This window comes from Triturus cristatus, chromosome 1_1 (genome assembly GCF_964204655.1).
Source record: "Triturus cristatus chromosome 1_1, aTriCri1.1, whole genome shotgun sequence".
Classification (NCBI taxonomy): Eukaryota; Metazoa; Chordata; class Amphibia; order Caudata; family Salamandridae; genus Triturus; species Triturus cristatus.
Genome location: NC_140579.1, coordinates 135,256,989 through 135,280,301, shown reverse-complemented (window position 1 = coordinate 135,280,301; position 23,313 = coordinate 135,256,989). Strand labels below are relative to the sequence as shown.

At 43.1% G+C, this 23,313-nt stretch overlaps 1 protein-coding gene across 1 annotated transcript in view; it reads left to right on the top strand.

Annotated features, from left to right (window-relative positions):
• LOC146869811 (major histocompatibility complex class I-related protein 1-like) overlaps window positions 1-22,462 on the top strand; it is a 165,142-nt gene extending 142,680 nt beyond the window's left edge. The window contains exon 6 of the mRNA XM_085618489.1: window positions 22,180-22,462. Within this exon, the coding sequence (XP_085474615.1) occupies window positions 22,180-22,241 (62 nt within the window). The 3' untranslated portion in view covers window positions 22,242-22,462. The remainder of the gene's footprint in view (window positions 1-22,179) is intronic.
• Window positions 22,463-23,313: the final 851 nt, after the last annotated feature.

The window sequence follows — 23,313 nt, the reverse complement described above, 5'->3', positions numbered from 1 at the left end:
GACTTAAATACAAATCTATTTCAGGATTATCATGAGGTCCCCGATGAGAATTCCCTAGGGTGCGCCTAGAACATCTCAGAGCAATCTAGGCCAAGGTGCTGCCCTCACAGCCCAGTTGATGAGCTCCTGGTTTTGCAACTCAACAGTGTGGGCTTCAAAGTAGTGAACAGTCGGTTCCCACAAGACACCACCAAGCTGGTCTAGAGCCGATGGGAAAATTTGATCCTATCTTGATTACACCATCAGTAACACAGAAATAATTTCCTCAGTAGAAATCTATTGTATTGTTATGCAAACCGAGAGCGATCATCGTCCTCGGATTATCATAATAAATTCCAACCTATCCTATCAATCTGGCCAGTACTATGTGCAAAGGAACATACACTGAGACCCTTAAGCGGCTCAAATGGAGCAACAATGTAGGCGACAACATCAAGGCTAAATGCATAAACCTTGCGGTGGACGTAGGCTCAAGAACAGGGTCACCAATGGCTCAATGAACAAACCTTACCTCCTAGCTCCTCTTTAAATTTCACAATCGATCGTATGGCCACACAAAGCCAGTCATTGTCTTGACAACGATTCAGTGCTTAAATAAAGCCAGCAACAAGGCCTTGAAGGGCGTCCGGAGGAAACCCGGATTGAAGGAATTAATGAATGGAGTGTGCAGAAAAACTTGAGGTAAGCAATCTATGCAGAGAAGGAAAGCTGCTTACACCACTTTTGGGTGACCCTCTTCTGTACGAGTAAGAAATCTTAACGCCAGGAACATTTGAGCCCTGGTGAACAGGCAAATGAATGGAGCTAGCAGGTTCGGTTGTGTGAACTTCACAGAATTAACACTTCTTGGTGAGTGGGGATGCAGATCACACCCTGCATGGATATGCCTTTCCTGATAAGCTGGCTGGACCATGTAATATCAAAAGCAAGGTCTGATGCGGCCTCCGTACCCATTAGTCTCCACCAGGCCCTTTTCAAACAGGACATCCCGTTCTGGAAAGGTAGGCTCTCTTCGCTTTTTAGGTCGAGCCTGGGCAGCGCATGCTGTATTCAGGTATGGACTTGAAGCTCCGCCCATTCTCCGCTTATCTTTTCAATTGGCTCCTGTTACTGTCCTTTTGAAATCATTCCTTTTAATTCATGAATAGGCCTAGTAGTTCCTCCTTGGTACCGCCTTGTCTGCATTTTTAACCTCCCATGAGGACTGGCCCGCTTACTAGAGTTGTTACTCTGTTGGTTTTATTTAGTCTGTGAGCACTCATTTTCTTTAAATGATTTTCAGCTATTCCACCCACGACATGCTTTTCTGCAACGCAACATGGCGCCTGCTCTTATATTTTTATTAGTAATGGCGGCTGCTCATATTTACAAAATGCACGGCTCACCCAACTTGCAGCTTTTCCTCAACATTATTTTTATTTTTTGCAGTGCGGTCTGCTTTTACTATAGTGGCTGCGCTCTGTTCTTTCTTTTCTTTGCCCGCGTGGCTGGACAAACTCAGTTCAACATTCTTTAAGCTCCGCCCGCCCCACTCCTGCGAAAGGTGTGGCTTTCCAAACTCTAATTTTTCAATATTTTATTTTTTACTAAAGCATAAAATGTTGAAAAACGAGTTTGGCGAGCCCGCCTTACTTTTCTTCCGCGCTGCTCGAACTCGCAACATCCATAGGGTCTTAGGGTGGAGGCAGCATCACAATCAATTCCGCGGGGCGGGCTGCAGATATCCCCCCATAAGCGTTCCAAAGGTCCCAAATTTTGGACCATTTTCGGTGGCAGCCGTGGGCGATATAGACTGATTTTTCTCTGAACATGCACCAGTCGAGGTCTTTTTTCCAGTCTGCTATCGTAGGAGTGTTTGCAGCACCCCAGAGCTGTGCAATGTTCCTTTTGGCTCTGGGTTGAGTGAAATTCCCAGGACTTCACTTAGTACCTCGTGTAGATTCCCCCAGTACGATTGGATACGAGTGCAGTCCCAAATGATGTGAATGAATGTGCCCAATTGATTGCAACCCCTTCTGCAATCTCCCCCTTCAGTGGTTCCCATATGCAACAGCTGAGGTCCCGTCATGTAGACTCTATGCAGGATTTTCAGCTGTATTAGACGCAAGCGCACCGGGATAGCAACTATCTTAGGGGAGGATACCGCTTCCTTCCAGTCTTCATCGTCCCTTTCAATACCGTCACTCACCCATCTTTCCCACAGTGCTTGAAGGGGGCTGTCCATATTATGAATGAGCTTTTTGTAGATAAGGGATATGGCTTCCTCCGGTAGATGTCCGTCAAGAATTCTGTCCTCCAGGGGAGATGCATCGGGAGTCCCATTGGCAGGAGTGATTGTAGTGCGTGCCGCACCTGTGTATATCGAAAGAGCTCTGATTCGGTCAGCTCATGCTGGCTCTGAAGCGTGGCGAACGACTTAACCTCCCCTTCACCCAGAGGTCTCGAATCCGCTAGATTCCGATTAGGTCCCACCTGTTGAACCCTTTCGATTTCCAAAGGTCAACCAGCGCCTGTGAGTCCCACAACGGCATTGCTAAGGTAAGTTTCTTTCCCCATCCCAACGATCTATGGCCACGTGTCACACCTCCGTTGAATGCTTTGTAGGGCCCGTAAGAGGATATCTACCTGGCTTTGAATAAAATACTCGGTTATAGTTCCCCCCGGGGAGGAGCCATTTATCCATGTTATAGCCCGGGTCATCCGGCATACCATAGATACCATGATTGACTGCCGTTAGGTGTGATGCCCAATAATACTTCCTGGTGTCTGGCAGGCTGATTCCACCATCATACCAATTGAGGGTTCATTTTTTTAGCGCAATTCGTGATTTCCCTGCCCATAGGAGATCTCGCTGTAGTCCCTCTATTTCTTTAAAATAGGCGTCAGGGACCGGGTCAAAGGAGTTTTGCAACACATATAAAAACCGGGGCAACGACATCATTTTAAAAAGAGCTGCTTTACCCAATAGCGAGAGAGGGAGCGACTGCCAGTGTAATATGTCGCGTTTAAGCCTCTGCAACAGAGGGACAAGATTGCGTGTATATCGGAGCGAACGGTCATGGGAGACATAGATTCCCAAGTATTTAAAACCCTCCTCTGCAATTTGCAATGGGCACGCACACGGCATCTGGGCGGATCGCCCTTTAGAACATAGAGGAGGGACTTTTGCCAGTTTATACTGAATCCGGAGGACCTGCCAAAAATTGCTAAAATAACAAGCACTGCGATCAGGGATTTTCTAGTGGAGGTCGAGTACAACAGAATATCGTCTGCATAAAGGGAGATACGGTCCTCCCAGTCTGGGGACCACCGCAAACCGCGGATCACTGGATCCCTTCGGGTCCAAGCCGGCAAAGGCTCCAGGGCCATGGCAAATAATAAGGGGGAGAGGGGGCACCCCTGATGGAGACCCCGACTAAGCTGGAAGGTGGCAGATTTTTTGTTATTGACTCCAACCTGCGTCATGGGTGTCTTATACAGGAGAAGTATCCATTGAATCATTTCTGGTCCAAACCCAAACCCAAACTTAACAAGCGTTGCAAAGAGATACGGCCATTCTACGGTATCGAACGCCATGGTGGCATCCAAGGAGACTATTGCCACCTGTTCTAGAGTAGTGGACGCTCTGCCTATGACACCATGGATCCTGCGTAAATTCAGTGCTGTATTTCTGTGTGGCATAAAGCCGGACTGGTCTGGGTGTATTAGTCCACCTATAATTTTAACTAACCGATTAGCCAACAGTTTGGTTAGGATTTTGGTCTCCGCATAAAGGAGCGAAATTGGGCGATATGAACTACACTCAGGTTTGGGTCTACCTTCTTTGTGGATGGTGATTATAGAGGCTATTTTCTGATCTATTGGTAGCCGTTCCTGCTCTCGACATTCGGTGAACATCGCTTTCAGATAAGGATCCAACTTATCTGGTCTTAGTTTGTAGAGTTCAATAGGGATACCATTAGGGCCCAACGCCTTGCCCGAATGCAATGAGCGTATTGAAAGAGATATTTCGTCTACTGTCAGGACACTGTCAAGGAATTGACGGTCAGCAACCGGGAGTATGGGAAGAGAGATATCTCTCAGGAGTGCAGCAGAATCACTTTCATTGTATGGGGCTACTGAGGTGTAGACAGAGTGAAAGCCGTCACCAAATGATTAACAATGTCTTGTGGGTCTGCCACACGGGACCCTTTGACATCTCAAAGTTCAGGGACCAACCTATTTGCCCACTCTTTCCTATCAAGCCATGCTATTAGCTTCCCTGCCATGTCACCCAAATCATATAGTCTACCCTGTTTGTCCCTCCCCATGGTCTTAGCCTTATCAGTCAACAAAGCCCTATAGTCATCCTGCTTAAGACGGAGTGTGTGAATTGTCTCGGGAGTGGTGTTGTTTCCATGTCTTGCTCTAGGCGATAAATCTCCGCTTCGGCGTCTGAAATGTCTTTGTGTGCGTCTTTTTTCTTCCCTGAAATAAGGGACAGGGCTTGGCCTCGGATTACTGTTTTAAAGGCCTCCCACAATATTGAAGGAGAGTCCACTGTGCCCTCATTTTCTTGGAAATAGTCGTCAATGGATTTAATAAGTGCCTCACAGATTTTAGGGTCGCGGAGATACCATGGGTTAATGGGGGCAATCCTTCCCACTTGCGAGTGGCTGCAGACTAAGTGTACCCAAAGCGGGGAGTGATCAGAAATACCCCTAGCTAGGTGTAGAATTTCATGGATGTGCGCAATTTGCAGTCCAGGGACTATGATGTAGTAGATGCGGGAGAGACTAGCATAAGCACCAGAATGTGTGTTGTATTTTGTCCGGGTTATACGTTCTCCACCCATCGACCAGACCCATGACATCGAGGAAATGTGACAACCAATTGGATAATTTACCCAACACCCGTGGAGGGGGGGGGGGGGCGGGGGTGACGATCTAGGGTGCCGGAGACTACCGAGTTGAAGTCCCCACCGAGCACCAGCAAACCCTCTGGTATTGTCAGCATTATGGCATTTAGGTCTTTGAATGTCATGGCCTGCAGTCCTGGAGTCCTGGTGGAACATAAATTGACATGAATGTGATAGAGTAGCCCTCCCACGTCCTAGTGACTCCAATGTACCTACCCCGATCGTCAACCCAAGTAGAGGTTATCATGAGGGGGGAGCGATTTCTTGATCATGATCCCAACTGCTCGTGAACTGGAGGTGAAGCCAGTATGTGCTACCATAGTGTACCCATACCTATGCATTGCTTTACATGAGTTCCCAACCAAGTGTGTTTCTTGGAGCAGTACTATATCAGGAGCGAGCCGTTTAACGTGTTGGAGAACCACACTACGCTTTATCTTGTCTCCAAGCCCATTAACATTCCAACTTAATATTCTAACATCTTTGTCCCACTGTGCACACATTATAGCCCATAACATGTTTTGCATCTGAAACAGTCAATTCAGCCTGCACTTGTGACGTTTTTGACTCTACCATTTGGGTCTTCTTTTTTGTTCCCAGAGGCAGTACTGTGGTCTGGACCACAGGGCAGGCACCAGAATCAATAGTGGCAGGCTACAAGCGGGGTGATCACTGTTGCATCCCTGCCCCGCTCGGGAAGGTTGGAACTTCTCCTGGGATCAAGCTGCATTAAATGAATGCATGTGCCTCTGCAGCAGCAGGGTGTGTTGATGCCTGTACTTTTTGCTGATATAGGCAACCCTCTACTGCTTAGCCTTTTTAGGGGCGGAGCGTTGCAAGGCAAGTCCCCGGTTACTCAGGCTTACAACCGCCCGAAGGACTAGTGGGGTACCAAAGTTTACATCCAGGGTCCTGACGTAAAGACTCCCGGAGTTTGGCATAGGGCACCCCTATTATGCTCCTTAAGAGGGTACCCCTATGTACCAATCAGCCTCCGGCCGCCCTGTAATTCCACCAATGCCCAGGATGTGGCTGCCGTCATATCCAGGTCCCCCACCATGGCAGGCTCCATAACCTCCTGCAAGCTCCAGTTACCAGTGCTTCTAACTGGACCAATTCCCCATCTATCTCTGGCAGGTGTGCCCCGCCCCATCTGGGTACCATGTGGTGTTTGCACTAATGAGGCCATTCCTAATTTACCAAGCCCTTCTTATTGTATTTGTTTTTGAATGTGAGTTGAAACCAAACCCTGCTTGGTGGGCTTGTACATGGATTTATTTACCCTTGTGTAAGAATGCTTACAGGCCTCCCGGGAGTAGGGAACCAATGTTCTCTTCTTTAACCACTGTTCCGTGGGATGTCCCTATGGTGCCCTCTGTGCCAATTTGTGCCTTCTGATTTGGGGTTGGCAGAGCTCTGTATTTACCCCTTACTGCCCAGGCCCCAAATTCAGGATTCGCTGGTAAGCATTTTGGAGTTCAGCTCCAAGGACAAGAGTATATTTGGTAATAAGTTATTGTTTGAGGCCAACACAATACACTTAATTATACCCTCTTTCCTCCATTTGTATGGGATTACAGAAATCGGACCCCCAGGGATAATTACTTGTCATGACTAGGGGAGAGTAGGGTCATACCATTCCATCATTCGGGCTGTGGCAAAAGGCCTAGTCCTCCCGAAACCCAGCCAGTTGTTTGGATGTTCCCCGTTGTTGGGGCTGTATCCTGGCCTTTTATGGATACCCATTGTGCCTCTCCCGCCTAACCCAAGTGTTATTTTTTTTTAATCACCTATGGTCCACACGATTCAGCTATCTTCACCCACTTACTGCCATTTGCTGCTGCATTGGCAAGCCCCTATGGACCAGTTAGGAACTACTGTTCCCTTCTTTAACCCCAGTTGTGTGTGATCCCTTTGGTGCCCAGGTGCCAAGTTGTGCCGCTCTGGATAGGAGTTGACTAAGCCCTGAATTTACTCCACACTGCCCAGACCCTGAATACGGGGTACACTGGTTACCATATGCAACCGGCATACTATCAAAGTGGATTACTTGTGGGGTGGGGACCCGTCCCCCGCTGTTTTCTGCAGCATTTTGGTGATCGTGGTAAATAACTTGCTGTTTATCCAATTAATGATACTCAATTTACATCCTTAGGAAAAATGCATGACTGAGTCAGTCTTACTTCTGACTCATTACCTGGCAACAACTGCTTGGTTCGAGCAGTGAATGTTGGTTAAATACAAATCCTAACTAAATTCAATAGATACCGTCTGAGATGCAACTGGTCAACCCGAATTTCAAACACAAATTCAAACTAGGGGATCTCAAACGACTTTTTTTATGAAGCAACTCTTGTTTAAATTTTTTATGACACAGTCTTTATTATGTAATCATAAAACAAACAACAGCCATTAAAACACACAGTTAACAACATACCACACAATACCCACTGGAAGGTAAGTTATTTTATTTCTACCCCGATTCACTCCCACTCCGCCCCACTGCTTCTTCAAGGTAGCAGCCGCCTCTGCTAAAAAGGTCAAAACATGATAAAGGCACCCCATGTCAGATGGCTCCATTTGGCAATTCTGGTTTGGGGATTTCTTGTTTATGTAGGAAAGTTTCCTCCCAAATGCCCCTCCCACTACTCCCTCTTTCTCTTTTACTCTCTCTAGCACTGCACTCTCACTCTCTCACACAAAAATTTAGCATTTCTCATATTAGTTCACTTTAGGTCTTTCAGTACAGCTTCTTTACTGTAACTTTTTTTTAAAATACAAACCGCAAACACACACTCACCTCCTCTTCTTTGGGTGTCTTCTACGTACACAAGCGCAGCCTCTTTATACATCTATATCTTCTCTCCCCATTTTTTCTCTCTTTCTCACACACTATTTCTGGTACTCTATCTAAACTTCATTCACCACTTCACACACACAGAACCTATCCCTCTTAAGCTTACTTTCTATCTACTTTATACATCTCTTCACCATACCACATAAATCCACTACACAAATACACTACACACCGCACAATTTCACCCTACACATTTCCACAACTAGCTATTCCAATTCAAACCATATAGTTCCTTTACAAACAACATACATCCACTCCACTACAAACAAAATAAAAAATATATAATTTACAACAGCAATAGCTCTTACTTTTACATATGCGAGACCAATTGCATTGCAAATGCTTGTTGATTATTGCCTGAGGAGTTCAACAATCCAAGAATATTGGTGTGGGGCCATAAATCAACCCATTTTCAAAGGGGGCTCCAGATTGGATCCAAGCAAATACAGACTTATTGCGCTTCTAGACAGTAAAGCTAAATTTTACACTGGTTTGCTCCTGGAGGATCTACGGTTACAACTCAGCGCCATTACAATGCAAGTCGTTACAACAACTTGTGCTAGATGGCGCGCTGGACTTAGGAATAGTATGATTTACTATTCCAACTCCAGTGTGTGCAACACCAGGGAAGGTTTTGGAATAGTAAATCATACTACTCCTTAGTCTAGAGCACCATCAAGCGCAAGTCGTTGTAACGACTTGTGTAGTAATCGCACTGTGTTGTAACAACGCGGTCATTGTAACGACCACGTTGTGATTGCATTGCGGTGTAAAATCAGCGATGTAAACGTTGTTTCCCGTAATATAATCTGCGGGCAGCCTAAAGGCAGTGGTATGGGCCGAAATCAGCACCAGCGGCCTAAGCCAAGCGCATCATTAGTTCCCTGAAGATTATCAACGCTCCTGAATGTGAACGATCTTTAGGCAGCCAATCAGCGTCAACATGCCTTTAAGCTGGAATTAAAAAAACTGTCTGCCTCTGGTCAAACCATTCTGACAGGACCTTCCTAGGAAAGCATAATCACGCCTGGGCTGTCATCAATGCCTGCCAGCCTGCAATCCCCTCAACTTATTTTGCCTGCACATACTCTAGCCATCTGAAGGCAAGATTTATGGCTCTAAGGTTGGGGGAGTGGCCGTTCTTGAACCACCTCCCCAGTTGGTGTCGACCCCTGGAAGGAACAATCTGCAGGGGTTGGTGACAGTGTGAGGAATCTTGTGTGCCTTTGTCCTGCATTGTTGAGGTGCATAAACCCAGGCTAAGGTGAGAATAGCACCGCCTTTAACACCCTGCTGACCAAATTTGTCTCCCTTCCACTCGACAGACTCAGTTGCTCAGAGGTGCAACCTGGGAGGCCCTCCTCTGTTTCCGGCACACCTCCAGTCGGCTCGGTTTAGCCGGGCAGAACTTCAGATGTGTTGAGTCACAGAGGTACCCCACCCCTACTTTGAACAATGTGGGTTAGTATTTCTCCCCTCCACTGTCATGAGGCACTGCTTTCTTTCCCACTGGCTGCCTTAAGATAGTTCTCTCCTGTACGAAGTCTGGTTGGCACTTTGGGCCAGATGTATGACCATTGAATATTGCAACTCGCCATTTGCGTCAAATGGCGAGTCGCATTTTGCAAGTTGCAAAATTCAATGTAACACAGTGTCCGAGACACTGTTTGCGATTCCCAATGGGGTCGCAAATTGTATGCCTCATTAATATTTATGAGACTGTCGCAATTTGCGACCCCATTGGGAATGGCTAGTACTTCCAGGGATGGTGGCCTGCTTGGGTCAGCAGACCACCATGTCTGGGACTGCTTTGTCAATAAAGCTGTTTTTATATTTTTGAAATGCAGCCCCTCTTCCTGAAGGGAAAACGGGCTGCATTTAAAAATGAAAAATTAAACTTTTCAGTGTCATTTTTTAAGGGCAGTCAGTGGTCCCTGGGCCTACTGCCTGCTCTTGAAAAAAATTTGCTCACCCTTTCACAAAGGGGAAGGGGTCCCCCGGGGACCCCTTCCCGTTTGCAAATGGTTTACCACCTACCTGAAGTAGGTGGTAAACTGCGAGTTTTTTGCAACCGCAAATGTGGTCGCAAAACACTCATTCATGGCATTTACAAATGCTATTAGGAAGGGATGCCCTTGACATGCACCTTCCTAATAGTGAGACGCTAACCCTATTTTGCGAGTCGCTAATAGATTAACGACTCGCAAAATAGGTTTAGTACATTGTGCATCTGTTTTTTTGCGGTCGCAAACTGGCCAAATGCCCCTTTGCGACTGCAAAAAACGGTCGTACATCTGGCCCTTTGTGCCTCAATATGGGTCAGTGTTTTTATGGTTACTCAATGTGGACAGAGGGCACTCTTATTGAGTAACCCGCTTTCATTATTACTGTCACGCTGTAAGAAGGCTCTTTTCACATTAAGTGAGGCTGGCGTTCATCAAATTTTGTGTTTTTAACATCTGTAAGTGCTTTTATTGTTATGACATTTGGTCAGGTAGCTCTCTCAAGTATTACTTGCTGCTATGACTTTTTGCACTAGGAACAAATTGTGGACGGAATGCTGAAAAATGCAAACATTCACCCCAAGCCACAAAGATCTGGGTTTAATCCATCGTTTTTCTGCTCACTATACCACCCCCTTTTAGACCCAGCCATATGCAAATCAGTCTTGACCCTGTGCCTCATGGGAACAACAGTGCAGCCCGAACTGCCAAACCAGGTCCTTCCTGGACCGGAAACAAGCATCCTGGGACCGGTTTTGGGGCTTCACCCCTACTCTTTGCACTAGCACTTTATGAGTTAGTTTCCCCAATCGTAAGTTCAGTTTTTACTTCTTGACCATGTGTGTTTCAGCTTGTGTTAAATGGCCCTTGTGGTAGTTGTATCGGTTGGACTGTAACCCTCCTCCAATGAACGGACGCCCTCACTTGATTGAGTACCAGCAGCTAGACGCGGGCCATGTGCCCTTTTGCTTGGTCACCCTCCAGCTGAGGATCCTTACACTTGTCAGTACTTCGACTTGAACTTATCTGCCTTACCGCGTCACCGCTGCCTATCTGGGGATTGTTTGCTCGAGCACTTTGTTCTTCTCGTCAGCATGATATAATACCAATATGATGTTTTAGGACAGTCATAATCTATGTGTGTTACATCATGATTTAAGATCCTTTGTGTTTTTTGCGTGTTTTAAGAAAATTTTAATGATTTTAATTAATTGCACAATCCAATCCAAGTATGGAACCAATAGAATAAACTCCTGTAGGGAGTTCATAATACAAAACCAAATGACACCAGTAAAGTGCAAAGCAGAAAACCTGATGATTCCAATATATAGTAAACAGCGTAAACCAGATTACTCCAGTATATAGTACACAGCGTAAACCAGATTACTCCGGTATATAATAAACAGCATAAACCAGATGACTCCATGATATAGTAAACAGTGTAAATCAGATGACTCTAATATATAGTAAACAACATAAACCTGATGACTCCCGCATATAGTAAACAGCATAAATCAGATGACTGCAATATATAGTAAACAGCCTCAACCAGATGACTCCAGTATATAGTAAGCAGTCTCAACCAGATGACTCCAGACTAGAATAAACAGCATCAACCAGATGACTCCATTATAGAGTACACAGCATAAACCAGATGACTCCAGCATAGAATTAACAGCATAAGCCAGATGGCTCCAGTATAAAGTAAACATCATAAACCAGATGACTCCAATATATAGTAAACCACATAAACCAGGTGACCCCATTATATAGTAAACAGCATAGAACAGACGGCTCTAATATATAGCATAAACCAGGTGACTCCAATATATAGTAAACAGCATAAACCTGATGACTCCAGTGTATAGTTAACAGCATAAACCAGGGTTCTCCAATATAAAGTAAACCCCATAAACCAGATGGCTCTAATAGAAAGTCAACGGCATAGATGAGATAACTCCAATTTATAGTAAACAGCATAAACCAGATGGCTCCAGTACAGAGTTCATATCTAGAGTGTTATCCAATCTACTTCTGTTTGTACAAGTCCCTGACTCACTCTTACATGAAGATGTAAAGAAATCCCACTGCTGGCACTGTTCTGGCTGCAGCAACATGAACTTCAATTGGCTGTAATTGGAGGATGAAGATGGCCGCTGTAAATATAGACAGAGTCGCCAACATCTTGGAAATGGTGGTTTTCCATAGTGCTCTTGCATGCTTTGTGTAGAGTAGGACTTGATCCTTCAAAGCTTCGGTCCAGGCAGCGCCTGCGCTCTGCAGTCACATATCATCTCCTCCACAATGAAAAATTGATGTGGCCATGAAGTTCAGTTTATTACATCTCTGTGCTCACCTGACATTCATAGGTGAGCACTGATCATGAATTCTGACATTTGATCTGCCTGACTTTGGGAGACACATCTTTTTCTTTCAACCTCCAAAGAGCACAAGCTTTGTCCCATTCATCTCTAGCGCCTTTATGATTCCACTGATGCTACGGTTTAAAGGTAGGAAGAGCCGTCCTCATAAACCCAGTTACTGGTGGGTTGAGTCGCTGCTCCTGGTGCTCTGGGTTAAATACGGACACTAAACTTGGTGAAGTGAAAGACAATTTCATAGGAGAGGTTTAGGGAGGAGTAGGGAGGGGTTTAGGGAATAGTAATGAGGGATATAGGAAGGGACAGGAACCAATCCATCAATAATTAGGCTGAGGTAGTCCATTGCTATTCAGAAACTGCACTTCTAAAGTTACTACAGCCAAAAAGGACTCAAAATAGTAGAAAATATACTCTAGCTCAGAGCTGCAGTAAGTATAACATCACGTATAGCCAACCATTGGTATTGCAACACCTTCCCATAGAAAATCATAGACATAGGGGTTTAAAATAAATATATTTAATTTATTTCAAAATATGTGATAGCATTTTTGAGTTAAAAAAAGAAGGTAACATTAATTTCATTAACATTTTATAAAAATATAAGTAATTTACATTTAATTCTTATAATGCTTTACATTTCATGCTTTTTAATACATAATAAAAATGTTGTTTTTATTTTACTGTAGCTGGGATATTTTGAATTCACACTTCAGAAAAATAATTGTATTTAAATATATTAGAAATAATAATATATTTTTTTAACTTTTATTTATCATTTTTAAAAGTTATTTTACATGGAGGGCCAAAATAGGCAGATACATAGAACAGAATACTCAGGTAGTTATCACAGATAGAATGTTATAGTCTGAACAGATATTACATCTATCAGCTTCAAACAGTCACCAAAATCCTTCAATCACCAGTTGTCTGCAGTACTACAGTCAACGCCAACCATGTGATAGAATGGAGTGACCAGTGCCTAGAAACCCTGGAGGGGCCATGATCTACCAATGCTATAAGGCAGAGGAAGCACAAGGTACTTATCATAAAAGACATATGTAAGATAAAGGCTAGTGCCTTGCTTTAAGCATCACATCACTTACCTAGGCAGAAATGCCTCTCTGGTTATTAAAAGATAACATTTCATGTGAGAAGCACTTGTAGTGTATAATTCGTAATTGACACCTTGAGGACATCATATTCACGTGGGAACAATGGACCCTCCAGGCATCCATAGGCTTCTCCTACTCCAGCTCCTCCCCCATTTAATTTTTGACATGTGGCACATACGAAGCAAGGTACACCCAATAATGGGCAAAGTGTGTCTTTGCACAGAGACAGCATGATTCAGTTCTTGGACCTCAAACCCTCCCTTCCTGAACTGCATTGTTAGAGTTTGCCATCGCACTCTTGCTCGCTTTCCCGCCCAAGCTAATCTGATCCACTGCCTCCGAAGTAAAGGGAAAAGGAAACATGAAGTATAAGAGGTAGAGTCACAAATGCATAAAGAAATCAGGGTATGTTAGCCATCTTTATTAGACCTATACATCCTGCCAGAATAATGGGAGAGATATCCAAAATGTAACCTACTCGGAGATCTTATTTATAAGAACCAATATGTTCTTATACATTTTGAATTAAAATTATGCTAATAGTGCTGTAGCATTTGTTTTATTTTGTTCTACAATTAAAATTAAAAAAATAATTGACATTAATAGTTGATGTAAAAATATTTTTTTTGAGTTTACTAAATTGTATTTTCTTTTCCCTTTACATTACCATATTGAGCTCTCCGCCACCGGGGATTACCATGTGATAAAGTGTGTGGTAAATTTAGAATTTTTATTCAGCTTGACAAATATATTAAAAATATATTTTTGTAAATATTATTGTAAATTAATTTTCTATATTTTCAGCGTACATCAAAATAAAAAATCTACATCCGTATTAATGTAATCTTTAACTAAATATTTATTACTTTGACTATATTACAATAGCATTATTTTTTTGAAGTTTAAATTGAAAAAATATTTCCACCTAGTGAGAAAGAATATTTTTATTATGTATTAATAATGTTTAAGAGTAATGTATAGTATTAATCGTTTTTAAAAATAATGTACAGAATTCATTTATTCAAAAAGGTAATGTTGCCTTAATTTGTTATAAATTCCAAAAAAGTTATTAATATATGTTATAAATTAAACAAAGTTTTAGTTCAAAATTGTTTTGTAAACATTGAATTAAAAATATTTACACTTTACCTATTCTAGATTATTTAATTGAAAATATTAGTTCCTATTATTTTGTATGGGAGGATATTGCAGTATCAGTAGCAGTAAAGCAACTCAACTGTGCAAGAGTAAATTTACCAGTAGTAAGTCTACACATATGGATTTACAGCTGTAAATAGGCCCACGTGTGTTTTCACATAAAATTCTAAGGGAATTCAGCAATCCATACTGTCTAAAGACAGAAACAACATGATCACAAGACTTCTGTGACAAGGTCTCTAATGATTTGATCTGCAAAATTACAAAGGTTGAAGATTACATGAATAATAAAACAGACAACACCACAACAATGTGTAACCAGCCCACCACAGACAGAGACACTGATAGCCACCCATCAATGCATACCTTCAGTTCCCCAACAATGTATGACCAGACCACCACAGAGACACCAATAACCATTAACAGTAGATATCTTCACTACCCCAAAAATGCATGACCAGACCTCCACAGAAAGTGACACCAATAACCATTCATAAATGCAAACCTTCAATGCCTGTCACAAAAACATTACCTCACCATTATCATTGCAGCCAGATAATCACAATCACCATCAGACCCAGCACCACCAAGAATCTTTAAAGATATCCTTTGCTCAACCTCAGCATGAGAGGTAGCCCAATGCTTACTCAACAAGTCCTTGGAACATGGTTAATTCCAAGATGAGCTCAAAACCTCCTACATCCAACCTCTTCTCAAAAGCAAAAATCCCAACCCATCTGATTCAGCAAATATAGGCCCATATCTAATGGACCATTCTTGGAAAAAATCTTTTAGAGAGCAGTGTTTACTCAACTCTCCTATTTTACCAAACATTATGGCTTACTGTCAGATCAACAGTCCAGTTTCAGGCCAGGCAGAGGCACAAAGAAGTTTCCTTATTACTTCTGGATTTGTCAGCTGCATTTGACACTGTCCAACACCACACACTAGTACAAAGACTTCACAATACTGAAATCCGTGAAAATGCTTTAAAATGGCTTGCTTCTTATCTCACAGATTAACAAAGTGTAGTCTACCTACCCAATTTCGCATCACCCTCTCACACAGAACACAGTTGCTTTCCTCAGGACCCATCATGTACACTCTATTAGTCAACATCTACCTAACTCCCTTACCAAATCTAATTAACCCTTACAACATTACCTGTTAGAACTATATAGGTGACACCCAAATCATTTTAAAAAGGGATAGGCCCGAAGACCTCTACAATTTGAAACGAGATGACTGGCTTCGAGTCATAAATACATGGATGATGATGAACCATCGAAAGCTCAACACCTCAAAGACATAGATTATAACCTGCGGACAATGATAAAAATAGCAGCCTACCATAATATGGGCTAAGGAACTTGAATCCCCCACATCGAAAGAGGTTAGAAACTAAGGAGTAGCCAAGGAGTCAGACCTGTCCTTGATACCTCATGCTAACAACGTCGCAAAAAGTACCTTCTACACAATGCAAACACCACATTGCATCTTTCCATACCTTTCATGCTAACATAAACTGCAAGCCATTTTCACTCGAAATCTCCAAGCTTGACTATGCCAACAGCCTATACCTTTATACAACAAAATAATGGCCCCCTTGGGGGAAGTACAGGCGTCTACTTCCTTTGCAATTTTAATAAACCTATCAACTAATTGCATATTACAGGGACATTATTTTAGTTTATTATCGACAACAAAGAGATTATACTCATAATATATACAAAGACATATATGGACACATTGAATCGAAGGGTGCTACAAAAAAACAACGCAGTGACAGTGATTGAGGGAATTAAGGTGTATGATTGCCAAATTCAAAGACACAACTCAGAATCAGAATATGGTATGAAGGATCCTGATTAAAGTTATTCGAGACAGCGGTCCCTTTCAAGACGAATACATACATAAAACCACAAAACTTCAATCAGGATTGGGTCTATTCTTGTCCAATTGGACAATATTTAGGATTTATTAACAAAAATTAAAGCATAAACATTACATTAACATGAAGTGAGCAGAACGTGACTGGGTTTCTGGAAATCAACAGATTTCCTTACCTCAAGCATGTAACTTAAAAGTGACTTATTGGTGAAGATAAGAAATAACAACAGTCACAATAACAAGAACATCTTGTACACCGCATAAATCTCAAATGAAGGTTGGAGTTAAGACGTGGTTGTTGACGACGTTTCGATCCCCAACAATGTGTATGGGATCATCATCAGGACTAAACAATCAAAAAATGCCTTAGAAGTTGCCTGGATAAAGGAGGGGAGAGGGGTGCAGCGGTAAGGGGAGAGGGGAGGGAGAGAGGGCGGGAAAAGGGTAAAGGGAAGCAGTTGTAGGAGGTAGTGAGGTCACAACCCCAACTGGGTCCGTGAGTGGGTCGGGATAATTGCTGGCAGTGCGTGATAGCTGCAAGACAAGGTGGCAATTGCATAAGGTTCATGGGGCTGAAGAAGCAAGAACGTGGTACCATGAAGTACTTACCACGTTAGGCCTTCGGGAGAGCGAGGTAAGCAGAGTTCATCCAAAGGGATGAGAAGCCTGAAGGGTGACAGGGGAGAGAGAGGACGTTGGAGAAAGGGCGCTCGCTTATTTGAGGCGCAAGACCTCCAGCCAGTCGGGAAACAAACAAGCATTTGCAATGCATCCTTCTCGCCTTTGGGACATTATATATATTTAGCTATGCAGCACCTTAGCCTGAGTTCTGAAACATCTACTGTTCTTTAACATGGAGGGAAAGTAAGCACCAAACCTAGTGACACGCCTGGTATGGGAACACATGGAGAGAAATACTGCTTATCAGTGGAAAATGGTATAGTCCAAAGCTCTGTTTCAGGGCCTTTGGTGGTCATATCACTGAAAATACTGTTATCTACCAACAATACCATACACCACATAGAAGAAGAGGCAAGGATTCCGAAGTCAATCTTTGCAGGGTTTTGATAATTGTATTTTGCCTGTGACTGTGAGCTAATGATGATTCAGAAAGGCATAACATTCTCCTTTTGTTGTTTATAAATGACACTGCACATGATAATCCGGAAAGTATGAAGTGTTCTGTATATATGTGTTGATGATTATAAGGTGGAACCATATTGTTCAATAGAGAGTTTCCAACAGAAAGCTAAACTGATTTAGTTTGGGTTCTCTTAACTGCACAGTTTTTAATTCATATTGGCATGTTTTCCTGGGCAATAATTTTCACCTAGTTGAACAAAATGGACATAACAATGAATCTAAATGATTTTTGCTCCACATAAATTAAATTCCATGTGGTTATTAATTAGGATTGTTCAAAATTGCCACAAATATTTGTTATTTTTGTATTATAATGCACTATTACAATGCACTTAGTGCACTTGATGATCCGGGCTAGTACTACTCAAGGTGTCCTGGAGTAAGCACTGCCATCCAAACTCTCTTCACTGAGAAACCGGTCCTTGCTGTTCTTGGCTCACAAAAGTAAGTGAAACTGCTTAGGATGGAGAGTGCTTCAAGTGACATTTAAAAATCTAAACCATTGATTCGGCGACCATATACCGTACTGAACTTTATTGCAGTTTTGAAAAGCAAAGTAATACCGATCAACTGGCTGGACTGAAATTGTCATTATCCATAAAAATGGTTTAATAAAGCTACCTATAAGTTATTGCTCTGTTTCGATAATTGATTCTATAGCAAAAAGATACCCCCCAAAAAACAATCACTGGGAAGAAATGGAAGTTGGATAAGCTAAAAATACTATTACACCCTCATGCTAGCCTCCTGAAACTGGAGTAAGTACTTGTGATGAGCACGAGACACGTAGGCCCTAAACACTGTCGCAAACTAGGCGACAATCCTTTCCTTGCTTTGAGAGAAAAAATAACAAGACTTTTACAATACTACAACAGCTCACAGGAGAAGAAAAACTACTGTGCACAATAAGGCTTATCAAACCACCCACAAGAGTACAGCTACACTATTCAGGAAATGCCAGAACATTTAACAGTGCCAACAACTGAACAGCGACCCTGTAGAGCAAGGACCCAGTAGTCCCTGGATCAGCTGACTGCAGCATAAACCGAACTCTGTCCTGACCCACCTAAAAGGATCCTTCACCATCAAACCAGACTTCACCAACCTTCATATTCTTAATCTATACATTAATGATAATCATGGCCCTTCGATAGGATATTCAAAACCATATATGTATCCCTCAGTAGCATCCACCACTGTCACTCATGCATCCAACATAACATTGAAACCACAAGACAACACAGAAGATGGGAAAAACAACTGAAACGATTTTTACTACCAGTCACTCTATAATATATCGGTGTTCGGACCACGTTCAAGTTCAATACACGAACAATTCACCATACGACATAGATTAATGACGGCGTCGAGATCACCGAGTGTTCAGTGGTTGTCGCGACTGTGCACTCACGTGAGTAGTTGGCAGCAGCACGTGGGCAGGTGCGGTGTGCTGCGCCGCTAGGCGAGGCATTCTTGGATAGGCAGCTGGCGGTGTGCTGCGCCGCTAGGCGAGGCCTTCTGGGTGAGGCAGCCGGAGATCGAGTTCCCGGGGTTCAGTAGTTAACCCTCGTCGCCAATGTGATGATCTATTCCCTGACCTCTGCTGGTGAAGGGTGGGGGCCCCTGACACACACCCACGCTACCAGGGATCAGGTGCGGGCCTCGCGCGCGCAGCGCAATGAATTACAATCCACTCGGTGTCTTAGTTGGGCGCGAACTGCCCGTTCGCCCGCCCGTTTATTCTTATATATCACGCGCTCACGTCGGGGACGTGAGCGCAACCTACGCAATGCGTCCAGCGCTCTAGCCGACGGCTAGAGCGCTAACTGTAACACCCACCACATAATCACCCCCTCCTTGTGCGGAATAAATGTAGAAAACAATAACACTGAAAACAAATAAGCAGCAGTACACTGCCATTATTGCATTGTCTTGCCAATGGTGCACTACATCTATGATGTTGCACCCCACCTCCCCTTGGGCATAACCCTGCACCCTAGCCACCCCCTTTTACGAACTGCATACCCACCCTCTCACAGAAACTTCTCGCCACCCGTGCCTAAGTTTGCAAAGGCCATTGGCGGTGTAGGGTGCCTTCACCCCCTTCTCGGGCATCAGACTGGTCATTTTGTCATGTTCATGTCGACAGTGAGCCCATTACAGTTCCTGAGATATACACAAAAAAGATAAAAATTGCCTGCATTTTCAAGTTTTATACGCATTTAAATAACATGCTGTGGTGTTGGATGGCCTCTGGCTCTAAGAAATAACAAGGGTTAAATTCATACAATGAGATACAATCTCGTTAGGCAAACATGAAGGTGGGCTTGTTATTACAGACCCTTAGCATGATCGCCAAGGAGGAGCGCATGCTAAATAGATATGCATACATTGTGTATGTGCTTTTAAAACGCGCTTCTCTTTTTGCGATCTGGGAGCCCCTTGTCATATCGTCGATGGATTTGCATGCATGTTTTGGTCTCGTTCCTGCATTGTGTGGTGTGTCTGAAATTTAAATCTGGTATCTCATTTCCAGCCCCACAAAGTTTCTACAAATTTGTGTGATACGTCAGTTAGTGGCCATGAAATATTAGATGGTTGATCACAATAGCCATCCTGGAGTCGGCACCGCCGCCAGATCGGATGCAGAAAATTGTAGTCTTTGGGGGGCAGATTTACAAGAAAGTGACGCATCTGTAGAGATGTGTCACTTTCTCTGCGCTACCCTGAGAAACCCTTGCGCCACCATTACGAGGTCTTCCTGCGTGAGAACGCCCATCCTGCATACATTATACCTGACGCAGGTATAACGTGATGCAGGGCTTTTCAACATTACGCATCTCTAGATGCATCACGTTGTAATTTGACTGCATTTTTTACGCTGCCGCTGCGTCACAAAAGTGTAGCCACCTGTCATGTGAGCCACCTTTGCCAATATGTTTCATAAATGCAGCAGCACATATTGGTCTAGGACTTAATCGTTTTATTATGTCATTATAAGGAATCCTGTTCATTTCTGACCAATAGTACCAGTTTGTAACTACTGAGAATGCATCATTTATCTTAAGAATTCACAGAGCATGACAAGGATGTACTCCATGCTCCCAGTAAAGAAGCCTTTACAATGGCTAGTTCTGCCCAGTGCTTTTGGCTCATGTGTTGTAAATATACTAGTTACCACAATATTTTCCCAAAATTAGGTGTAAGAGTTAACTAAAGCAGCCTTAAAATCATACTACCTTTCGACTAATAAGAGCTCGATGAACTTCAAAATGTACCAAAACAGAGTCTACATTTCCTTGGTCGGAGATCCCCATAATCCTCCTGTGAACTAATCTTACTTCTGCAATATGTTCTTCTTACCCGAGTTTATGGAAATGTACCATTTACCAGAACAGTTCCTAAAAATCCCTCTGGGTAGATGTATGCAAAGAGGCATTTATAGTCATATGACCATTGCTACCGCACTTCTAGTTTAGAAGGCACAAAATAAGTTAAAAAAACCCAAACAATTCCTTTTGGGAGGATTGTGGGGGGAGGAGGAGGGGCAGTGGATAGGCTGGTTCCATTGTGACCCACTAAAGCTATCTGTAAACCTCACCCAGTTCCGGGTAATGCTACCCTGTCCAAGGTGGTTTAAAATGCAATACCCTGCTCAGCACTACCCAGATATTCCTTTCTAGGAAACAGCATAACATCTTATAAAGTGTTTGAAATTGCACAAAAACTGTTTTGAAAACATAGCAATTGCAAACGTCCTATCAGTTAATCTTCTGGCATTTTTATTTTCTTACTGTGCCCGTGTTATACATAGCTTGTTCTGTCACTTTTGATGCTACCAGCCTCACTCTCCTGCTTGCCATTGGTAAGCAAGGATTCACAAAAGTTCTTGACCTGTATTTTTTTCAAGGTCCTTTTTAAGTCTCGCCTTGACAGCACATGCGCTGTTGGTTGCAGTCCACATCTTTCAATTCCTTGTTTCTCAGTGGTCAGTACCTCCAGCTTCCCGGTTTATTCCAGTTTATGTTGGGTTCCATGGAGCATGGACCAAGTACACTATCCTGTTTGTGGCCAGTGTCCTTCCACTGACTGTGTGCTTGCAGAAATAAATTTTTTTAAATTATTTTCTTGCAGGCTTTATTGTTTGCAGGCGGTCTCTACCCGTCCCTTCTACCCCACACACATTATATGGTTCCTTACCTTCTGTAAAAATAAGTGTGTAGTAATTGTATAGTTCTTCAATCCCTGGCAGCACAGCACCCAGGATAGTGTGCCGCATGGCTAAACACTTATAAGGTCCGAAAGGCGAGACCTATTGGCTATGCCAATGCTTGTTAATACATATAAATCACCCCAATGGTAGATCCAATAATACCATTGGAGTTACCTTATAACATGTGCTAACTTTTGATTGCCAGAAGATAGGTGTATCAAGTTTGGAGTCAAACTAATTGTAATTTAAAATATTGTTTAGTACTAAAGTCGCATTTTAGATTACAATTTTGAAAATGACACTTTTAGAAAGTGTTGAAATGTCTTTAACAAAAAACTAATAATCCCACAGGATTTTTGTGCTGTGCAAGAAAGAAAGGATCTGGGGATTTTGTTTTATTTTATTTTGCTGTGATGTTCTTTATGTTCACTTTTGTCCTGCACTGTTACTTATAATCTGTGCCTGGCTGAGAGTGGAGCTCATTCTACAGAAATGTTTGATCCTCAGTCTTGTGTTTTTTCACAGGTCCAAGACCTGGGGAGGCAGGCTTACATCATCCACTTCAGCAACAAGAGAGCATCATTTAAAAGAGAAGAGGAATCCATTGCTAGACCTCCAACAGCCTCTGCCCCTGACAGAGGGAGGAAGTAGCAGCCTGTTTGTTGCTGCTCCAGGATTCCACCCTGTCGCTCCCTTCTTACTCCCACAGAAGCTTCAGTTTTCTTGTTACTCATTAACCCCTTGGTTATTAAATGGCGGCAAGTGAGATTGAAATTAAAACTTTTGAGATTCTTTGGACAGAGGAAAATGTGTTTCTCATATATATTTAGTCTCATTTAATTTGGAAGTGTAGATACCTAGAATAAGAATTTGAGATACATGAACTTGTGTGCCATATCCAACAATAAGTTGTATTTTTAGTCATTGTGAACGCTGGTGCATGTAAGGTCCTTTACCTGACCAGGGCCAAATCAACACTCATGTCATTTGTACCGCGCAGTTCCAGTGTTGCCGTACTCAGTTTACTGATCTAGTCTAAAAAGGAGGGACAATATATATTAATGATCATTCCCAGTAACAAATTATAAAGTGAGGCTGGACTCTGAGCAGCAGAGACTGATAGAAGGTATTACTGTACGATGTCTGCAGGGTGGATAATGACTGAGCCATACATCTGTGTGCAATATAAAGTTGCAGGATTGTACACCTACATGCAGAGTCTACAGTGGCCGGATCATACTTTTGTGTACAGGGTGGATAGTGCCAGAACCATACATCTGTATACAGTGGATAGTTGGGGCATGGTAAAGCTGCGTGCAGAGTATGTGGTGTCTGGATGGTTACTCTGCGTACATAGTGGATAGTGGCAGAGCTGTACATCGGTGTACAATGGATAGTTGCGGCACTGTACAGGTATACTTGGGGGCCGATCATGATGCGGTCAATGGTCAGAGCCTTCCAAATCGCATCATAAGGTGCCGGTCAAATTCCTCTCCAACTGCCTCATTTTGATTGAGGCAAAGGAATCCGACCGGTCATTCTGGATGGCTTCCGACGGCACGTCTGCCAGTCAGAATGCGGCCAGTAATCTCAAGGGCGGGCCTTTCCGCAGACTCCTGTTAGGGGGATGAAGTCCCCTTGGCTGCTGAGGGTCCTTAG